At 38.8% G+C, this 9,626-nt stretch overlaps 1 protein-coding gene across 1 annotated transcript in view; it reads left to right on the forward strand.

Moving 5' to 3' along the window:
- Nucleotides 1–8,832, forward strand: part of GLCCI1 (glucocorticoid induced 1) — a 104,511-nt gene extending 95,679 nt beyond the window's left edge. Inside the window, exons 7-8 of the mRNA XM_068973059.1 lie at nucleotides 7,195–7,315; nucleotides 8,487–8,832. Of these exons, the coding sequence (XP_068829160.1) occupies nucleotides 7,195–7,315; nucleotides 8,487–8,832 (467 nt within the window). The remainder of the gene's footprint in view (nucleotides 1–7,194; nucleotides 7,316–8,486) is intronic.
- Nucleotides 8,833–9,626: the final 794 nt, after the last annotated feature.

A 9,626-nucleotide genomic window follows, 5' to 3' on the forward strand; every position in this document is an offset into this window, starting at 1 on the left:
TGCTGCCTTTGCAAGAGGAATGGCCATTTCACAGTCATTCAGCTGTGGAAGAGCCTGGTGTGTGGAGAATTGTACAGAACCGTATGGCTGGAGCACAGGGATAAGTGGTAGGGAGGAGAAAGCAGTAAGAGTGGAGACGTAGGTAGGAAGGCCACTGTTTCATAAGGGCCTTATAGCCTTGCTGAAATAAACAACTAAGTGAAGAACTTTTGTCAGCTAAAGGACATGACCAGCTCTAAGGATAAAGCTACAGAAGTGGAGAGAGACTTTAAGAGGAGGAGAGAAGATGCTGTTTTAATAGTCTAGTCCTAAGTCTCCAAACTTGGCTTATTACACACTTGTTTCAGCAGTTTTTAATTTATATATTTTTGAGTTATCTAAGTACATAGTTCAATGCATATACAAAATATGTATTGGTAAAGTTTTCTTAGTTTTAGGGATAAACAGTAAATACATATAAGTGTTCTCCAGCTTTCTTCCTGCATGTCAGCAGATTGTTTCCCAGCACTCTAGTTGGGAAGCCACAAGTGTTGGGCAAAGATGAGGAGGGATAGCACAGGCAGAGGAACTGGAAGAAACAGACTGGAGAAGAATCACCAGCATTTGGTGGTTGATCAGATGTACAAGGTGAGGGGTTCGAAAAATGAGGATAAAGGGCAGAGTTCTAACAAAGTTCTAGCTTGGAACATGGGAAAACAATTACCACTGTGAATAAGGCAGTGAATGTCAGAGAAGGAACAGGGTTTCAGGTGACTATTATATAAGTGTAACATTATGTTTGGTTATCTGCTTAGAGATGCTATAATGCCATTTCCCTTTAAGCAAGAATGAAGAGAGAGGAGAAATACTGAATTTTTACCTAATATTGATAGATAGCATTTTGTTTTGCCTTCTGTTTCACTCTGTAAATATATAAGTGCACATTTAAAATTATACTGAAACTTTTATTAGAAGTTTTAATTTTCCTTCTGTAGGACACTTCTGGAGCACTTTAATATGAAACACTGTTTTTCAGATTTTTGAAAACTGATGTCCCTGGAAATTTGTTCATCTATAAAGCTCAAGAATGTGAAAAGGTTCTATCAGAAAAACTCTAAGATCCTTAATTACATTACTTTTACAGATATAAAATATTTCAGATATAAAATAATCTGAAATTTATTTTCAGTTTAGTTTTACCATTGTGATTAATAAGAGGCATGATTTTAGTCTATAAATTGGTTTAAAGACTGTCTTCAATAGGGTGATTTGCTTTCATTTTTAAGTGCCATGTCAGATAGATTCAGAGTGACTTGTTCACATTTGTGTACAAGTCTGAGTGAGTAGTTAGTATGTCGATGACGTCAAGTCCCATTTGAAGACAATACTAAGCAGTGTTGTGCTGCCTATCAGGATTATGTTTGCAAAAGAAGCTGTTGTGTATTGAGTACACAAGAACAAAGGAGCAACTAGAGTTTTTTGCTTAATTTGTAAATTATCAATTCAGTGAATGCAGAATAAAATGTAAAACATGGGCCTAACATTTGGAATGTAAGTTAAGTCCCAGTTAATTCAAAACACAGTCATCTTTGAGAACAAAGTTCAAAAATACAAGTGACAAGGGTTATAATGTTGATTTTTTCCTCTTTACCTTTTGCTGTATGCTGATCTAAACAGATCTTAGCTGTCTGTCTATAGCTGTGTTGTTTTTCCTTTTTTCAACTGTGTGACCCTCTCATAAGGGCTTCCCTTGGGGGCTCAGTGGTAAAGAACCCACCCACCCAGGCAGGAGGCATGGGTTCAGTCCCTGGGTTGGGAAGATCCCCTGGAGAAGGAAGTGGCAACCCACACCAGTATTCTTGCCTGGGAAATCCCATGGACAGAGGAGCCATGGGGTTGCAACAGGGTCGGACACAACTTAGTGACTAAACAACAACAAACCTTCACATAAAAGGTTGACTTTGAAATTATGGAGAAATCTTAGAAACTATTTGTAAAAGTCAAATGTTCTCCTTGCTCTTTCCCAGTTTGATCTTGGAGTTCACTGAAGACACAGGTGTTCAATACAATAGGTAATGCCAACTAGTGCCAAAAGTTTGTCATCAAGACATGCTTATACAGTTGTTTCTATTGATTCCATTAGGCCATCAAATCACACTACTGCTGATAATTTCATTTCCTAATGCACAATAATTTTTTAAATTGAAGCATAGTTACTATATACTGTTATATATTATAGGTCTATAATATTCACAATTATTATAGGTTATAACTGCTTACAGTTATTGTAAAATAATGACTATACCCCCATTGTACAGCATATCCTTGCAGCTTATTTTATACGTAATAGTTTGTGCCTCTCATTTCCCTACCCCTGTGTTGCCCGTCCCTATTTCCCTTTCTCCACGGGTAACCGCTAGTTGTTCTCCATGTCTATAAATCTGCTTCTTTTTTGTTAAATTCACTACTTTGTTGTATTTTTTAGATTCCACATGTAAGTGATGTCCTACAGAATTTGTCTTTCTCTGACTGATTTCACTTAACATAGTGTCCTCCAAGTCAAGTCCGTCCGTGTTGCTGCACATGGCATTATTTCATTCTTTTTTATGGCTGAGTAATAGTCCATTGTGTGTATGTACCACATCTTCTGTAAAAGAAGTCATTTTCATACTAGAATTAAAATAACAATTATATTCTACTGGCTGTTGCTGCACATATAGTAAATATTTTCTTTGTAGAGGAATCTATAGAATCTGTATACTTTAGGCCTTGTTGTTAAATTTCAGAATGATAAATCCCCGTATGCTAAAAGATACCATCTTTATATAACAATTAAGTTAGTGTGTAGCTCTATTAAAAAGGACATTTCTGTTACTCTCTTCTGCCAACAGAGTGGAATAGGCATTGAATTTCTGAATGGTTCACCATAGTTTAATTGGTAAATTGGTAACGATGTCTTCTTTCTACTATTGTAGCAATATTTGTTGAGAGCTTGCTGTGTTTCAGGGACACAGGTTTTTTCCACAACCATCATATCAGTAGTTATTCCTGCTTGATACATCAAAGCACAAAGGATGACACTGTTCTGCGGCCATGCAGTTGGGCCTAGAGAGAAGTCAGGTGGCCTGACTCCAAACCAGTGTTTTAACCTTTTCATAACTGGTCCTCGAAGCTGGCTATACTTCAAAAGCATTTGGGAGTTTTACCAGAAAAAATGGGGGATAGGGACAGCACATGCCTGGGAAAGGGGCCCCAGACTAATTAAGTCAGAACCTCTACCGGAATGAGGTTTCAACACTGGCATTTATTAGTATTTTTAAAACATCTTGTGATGAGTCTAAGGTGAAACCAGGGTTGAGAACCACTGCCCTGTAATTATACTGTTTATATTAGAATTAATTTTACTTAATTTGATAAAGTAATCTGATAGTAGCAGAAAAAGCACATGTAAAGACTTAAGGCTAGAGTAGAACCATGGCAGAGATTTTACATACCTTCCTGCATAGATGAAGCAACTTTATATCTACCATCTTTAATAGTAGAATTGTGGGCCATGCGACCTAACACACCGGAAGTAATGAGGCTGTATATAAGCAGAAATTCAGGAAACTACAAAAACACAAAGTTGAATGAAATTTGTTTCTATATGGAATTTCAGACTTCAGTATCTTTAATTTTTCCAAGCTTTAGTTCATTATCATGTGTTTAAAAATACTACTTACATTTTAATTGTTAGTATGGTACCTGCTTAAGTATAATCTTTTATAATAAACTGGTCAATAAAATGTTTCCAGATCTGGGTGATTCTATTATAAATATAGATAAAACTATTGTGAATACAGACAGATATAATCATATTAATCACATTTAATTTCATAATTCATATGGCTTATGAAGTTATAAGAATATAAGGTAACATTTGACTTAATCTCAATAACATGTCTAGTTACTGTCTTAACATGGGAAAACAGAATGAGAAAATGGATCATGCTTGTGAACAAAAGGGATTGAATACAGATTACCACGAGACTTCATCTTGAATCTCCTGAGCAGGCATGCTTACCTCACATTTAGTTACTGAAATGTGGCTATCAAACTCAACACAGGCTTCCACATGCAGAAGTTAGACAGCCAAGTCTGGAATGGGTATAATGAGTTGTTCATGGGAGTTATTTTTAAAGCACGCCATTTATAAAGCAAAAAAATATTTTGGTACACCTCCCCTCTTTTGTATGTTAGAACCTGTTTTTAAGAACATTTTTATAGTGAAGTATAGTTGATTAACAATGTTGTGATAGGTTCAGGTGTCCAGCAGAGTGATTCCCTTATGCATACACCTGTATCTGTCCTTTTTCAAATTCCTTTCCCACTTAGATTCTTACATAATAGTGAGCATAGTTCCCTGTGCTAGACAGTAGGTCTTTGTTGGTTGAAAGTGTTAGTTGCTTAGTCTTGTCCAATTCTGTGACCTCTATGAACTGTAGCCTGCTAGGCTCCTATGTCCATGAAATTCTCCAGGCAAGACTACTGAAGTTGGTTGCCATTCCCTTCTCCAAGGGGTCTTCCTAACGCAGGGATCAAACCTGGGTCTCCTGCATTGCAGGTGGATTATTTCCTGTCTGAATCACCAGGGAAGCCCTCTTCTTTGTTGGTTATCCATTTTAAATGTAGCAGTGTGCACGTCAGTCCCAAACTCCCTAACTATCCCTCTCCCAAATTACAGAATTTTAGTTAGGAATGGCAATTCCTGTGGTTATATAGAAACTTAGAGAGGCAGCTGTGTTGAAGGTTATAGAACTATGCAGCTAGTCACAGAGCTAAAACCACAGAAAGTTATCTGTTCCTTTTTCCTGTTTATACTCTTATCAGATTGCATATTTACCTTAGGGAGGAAAAAACAGATTTAAGAAATCTGTTGATGGCACCAGTACTTTCTCTTTCAAGCTTTGTCTTTCCAGCACCAAACATTAGATGTAATACACAAGCACACATACATATGTGTGTGTGTGTCTGTGTTTGTGCATGTGTATTTTCTACAAATAGTTTTTATTGAAAAGGCAACGTAATATAATAGCACTGAATACCATCTTTCTGGGACAGCAGTATACTGTGTTTCTTTAAACATTAATCACCCTCCCCCTCTCCCAAAAAAGAATTTTCAAGTAGGTAAAACTCTGTAGAAATATAAGCCTCTCTGATACTAGAAAAATTTTAAGAGGAAAAACCATTTACTGTCTAATTCACTGTAGATTGTTAATAGGAAGACAGTTTTTCAGATTATCCAGCTTCCAGCTCAACAGCTAGCTTTCCATTCTGGGAAGGTCCCGTGAAACCATCAACGAGGTTATGAGAGAAATCATGTAGTAGGTGTGGTGGTGTGGCCAGAAATGGGAGACAAAAGGCTGTGGCCACGATGACTTTCCCTACATGATAACAGGGTGGATGCCTGACTGCTGACATGGCCACCCCTCTGCTGATGGCAGAAAAGGCTAGTGAAAGGCATCGAGCCCATGGTTTTGAGCCTGTCCTGCAGGCAGTGGGGCAGGTCACCACCAGTCCTCTCCAAGGGCCACCACATGCCATAGCTACTTGTTCATGGAGGTCCTCGGCAAGGCTGGTCGTTTGGATAGTAAAGCAAGGTCAAGCTGTAATCTTGGTATCACACTGATCAGGGTCTCACCATAGACCATGAGGTAGACCAGTTGTTCTGTCTAGCCTAGCTCAAGTAGCAGGAAGCCCAGATTCTAGTCGGGGTGGTGATGTTTTGCATCTCCCTAAGAGAAAGAGTATTCCTTGTGCTCCCTTCCCATTTGTTCAAGCAGTTTAAAAAGGAAAAAAAAAAAGTGCTGAATCTCAGAAAATCCTCAAGTCTGAAGAAACCCAGCTTAATTCCAAAACTTCATTCCTTCCAAGAGACTATACATAATCTGTATGGACATGTGTAACAGTAGTGATGGAGAGACTGTGTGGCTCTCTTAGGTTTCCCAGTAATGTGGCCTTGTTATTTTTGCAGGCAGTGATTTCCCCGCCAGAGATACTGCCATATACAACCACAAGCACACATCTGCACTCCCACGACTTACATAGATGCTCTTTGAACTATTCACCAAATACACTATAAGTGTGCCTCAGGGGTCTACTTTTTAAGCATGTACCTATACTTCATAAATGATGATTTAAAAAAAAAAACCTGTTACTCAGATTATGAATGTTGGACTGTGCACTGAATCTTAAACTGAAGCAACTTATCAAAATGGTGACACCTGTAATTATGGTACTAATGCCATCTTTCAAAATAAGTATAAAAATAATATATCCTCAGTAGGTCATGTGCTTAGTATTTTTGCATTGAGGATTGGTTTTAAGTCAGAATTTGTTTAAATAGGATTACTGTATTTATACAGGTATGTTACTGGCTTTACAACTTGGCATCTTAAAAAGATAATGACACATTTTGGTGGATTTGAATTTCCAAAATCCTTTGCCAGGTAGGAAAGGAAGAAATTGCATATAGGTTTTATGGCTTTTCATGAATAGACCGTTTCTTTTTGGTCAAAAATACGAAGATGCTTTTAGATTCCTCATGCTTCCAGCAGCAAAAATACAAATAGTGCTCAAAAAGTTCTTTTGTAGAGACATTTTAAAAGCAGAGTTCTGAGCATTACCTTTTTCATTGTGGGTCAAGGGAAAGTATATTGTCTTATAAGCCTGTTTTTCCCTACATACCTGTCATTCATAGTACTTCATAACATTTCTGCTAACAGCTTTCGTAATGAAGATTATCCTACAAATTAAGATATTCAATTAAATCAGTTGAAAAGTGAGAAAATATAGAGAACCCTGTATCCTAATCTCTTATAATTCTTCTGCATGGCTTATACATATTACCCCATCTGTTTACCTTTTTGAAATACATAATGATGTGTTTATTTTCAGGATTACAGCTCTGCTTTACTCAAAATACCGTTTTCTGGACCAAACTATCAGCTTTTTTATGTTCTGTGGTATGGCAGACTTCTGTTGCATTGAAGCTTTTATTTATAAGAAATGTACAACACAAGGATGTTAGAAATAGCTTTGCAATAAAGGAAGCTCTGTGGTGGAAGCCAAGGGGCAACAGTGGATAAATTGTGCAAAAGGCTGCTTGTTTGGAAATCACATTTAATTTAAAAGAACTTTCAATCACTAGTTAATGTAACTGCTTTAAATTTACAGACAGTGGGAGTAGCTCACCGCTACCCAAGTATGCTTCATCTCCCAAACCAAACAACAGCTACATGTTCAAACGGGAGCCCCCAGAGGGATGTGAGCGAGTGAAGGTCTTTGAGGAAATGGCGTAAGTAATGTCTTTTCTATCAGCTGGGATCTGCAAAGCTGTAAAGCTTTTTACTGAGACCAGTTGATTACAGATGAATCAACTACTCCGTCCAGCTGATAATGTGTTTCAGAAGCAAATTATGAAAAGAGAATTCAATAGGCCAAAGAGATCTGACTTAAGGAGAATTAAGAGTCTGTGTGCTGGAAATACGCTAACACAGAGAAACTTGGAAATTCATCCCGACTACCTACAAGATCAATTTTGAATCTTTAAGAATTTTCCTTTCATAAGCTCTGTTAATTTAGATGGCTAAAGAAAACAAACAGCTGTAGCAGCACACTGAATCCCCACATGTGTGTAGCCTTCACGACAGTGACCCCAACCAGCCGGAGGGACTGTCTCCTTCCCTGTAGACACATCGAGCATGTGTATTCATTGAATTCAGACTTCCTGTTCACGGATTTCTTTTTTTATTCTTTTTGAAAGTTCAGTATGTTTAAAGTAGAAAAATTCAAGGGAAAAGAGATTCATGCTGTAAATACTTGGCAGAACAGCTCAAAATAAAGAGAGTTTGCGGCTCTTGGGTTCACTCATCCCCCTGTCCCCGTGCAGGCTTGCCCGCTGGAGGCTGCTGCACTCCTGTAACCTCTAAGGGGACAGAGACCGGTCTTGTAGGAGGTGACGGCATAGTTCGCAGGAATGGGGGGAGATGAAGGGCTTGTGGACACTGCTCTGTTGGGCTGACTGGCTCTACAAGAAACTACTGAAACTTTTTTCATGTTTTTCCTGATCTGTATTAGTAGAACTATGTATAGAGATACAGAAAAAGGAGGAAGTACTTAAAACCAAATATCCGATGGGGTAATCCCTCTCCCATATACTTAACAGAAGAGGTCATTTTAACATTGCATAATCCACGTTTCTAAATAAATGAAAGCAAACTAATGTCAGAAACATTTTTGTCTGCCCAATCCTTTTGGAAATCCTTTTGTTTTCAGTATCACCTCAGTGCTGTGTACGTCAGTAGTATGCCAGCTGACTTGTGCTATGGAAGATGTTTATCCCTCTGTGTACACTGAATCCATTCCCTGCCATTCACATTTTAGCTGTTTTAGAGAACTCCAGTTAATTTGTAAAATGCTTGACTTTTTTAATGACTGTAAAACCTAATTTTGTTTTATGGTTTTAGGTCTCGTCAGCCTATCTCAGCCCCTCTCTTTTCATGTCCTGACAAAAACAAGGTTAATTTCATCCCAACCGGATCAGCTTTCTGTCCTGTAAAACTCCTAGGCCCTCTTCTCCCTGCCTCCGACCTGATGCTCAAGAACTCTCCTAACTCGGGCCAGAGCTCGGCTCTGGCCACCCTGACCGTCGAGCAGCTCTCCTCCCGGGTTTCCTTCACATCCCTTTCCGACGACACCAGCATAGCGGGCTCCGCTGAGGCCTCTGCCCAACAGCCATCCCAGCAGCAGCAGTTCCTGCAGGAGCTGCCGGGTGAGGACCACATCTCCGCTCACAACTACGTGGTCATCTAAAGCGAAGGGGGAGCTGGCCTCCACCCTGTTTCCCGCGCATTAGAACTAGATCTCAGACACCCATCTGCATGGAGTGACCGACTTTCTGACAGCACCACCACCACCAACAGAATACTGAATCAGAATCATCAAGTATCTCAACACTTATCTTGGCAGGGACGGAACTCCTATTCAGCAGTTTTTGTGGAAAGCAGTAATGCTTGCAAAATGTGTGTATCATTCAGCATTCTAAGTGGAGACTATGCATTTCATAGTATGTTTGACAGATTAGTACTGTGTCCTGTGTTTTGTCCCCAAATCTTCAGTATAAATAAGCTCTATATCAGAAAGTTGCCTGTCTAAATAGAAAATGTCTTGCTGTGTTTTGTCCTATGGAAAAATACTGTACTTCAGGATTATGTTTACAGTTGATCCAGGTGTTTGTTTCTAACTTCTGTAATACATACAATGCAAAAAATAAACAAATGGCCACAACAGTTGCACAGGGCCCACCCTATGGCCTAGCTTCAGGTACTTCAGTTGAAGTCTAAACTCAGGTAACTTGGAATGTATATCATATTGGGATATTAACTATTTCACAGCTAAAAAGCTAAAGAGGGAACAGCACTCTTTTGCCTTTTCTTCTTTTATGCATTTCCCTTTCCTCATTACATTCCACATTCTTAGAATAAGAAGTGCATTCAACCCTAGGAGAACAGAAATCCTGGACATGGGTGAACGCGAGGAGAACCAGCAAATCCGTGGTGTCTGACATCACTGTTGTCACGGGGTTACAAGTAAAACAACTGTTGCAT

The sequence above is a fragment of the Capricornis sumatraensis genome, chromosome 5 (assembly GCF_032405125.1).
Source record: "Capricornis sumatraensis isolate serow.1 chromosome 5, serow.2, whole genome shotgun sequence".
Lineage (NCBI taxonomy): Eukaryota > Metazoa > Chordata > Mammalia > Artiodactyla > Bovidae > Capricornis > Capricornis sumatraensis.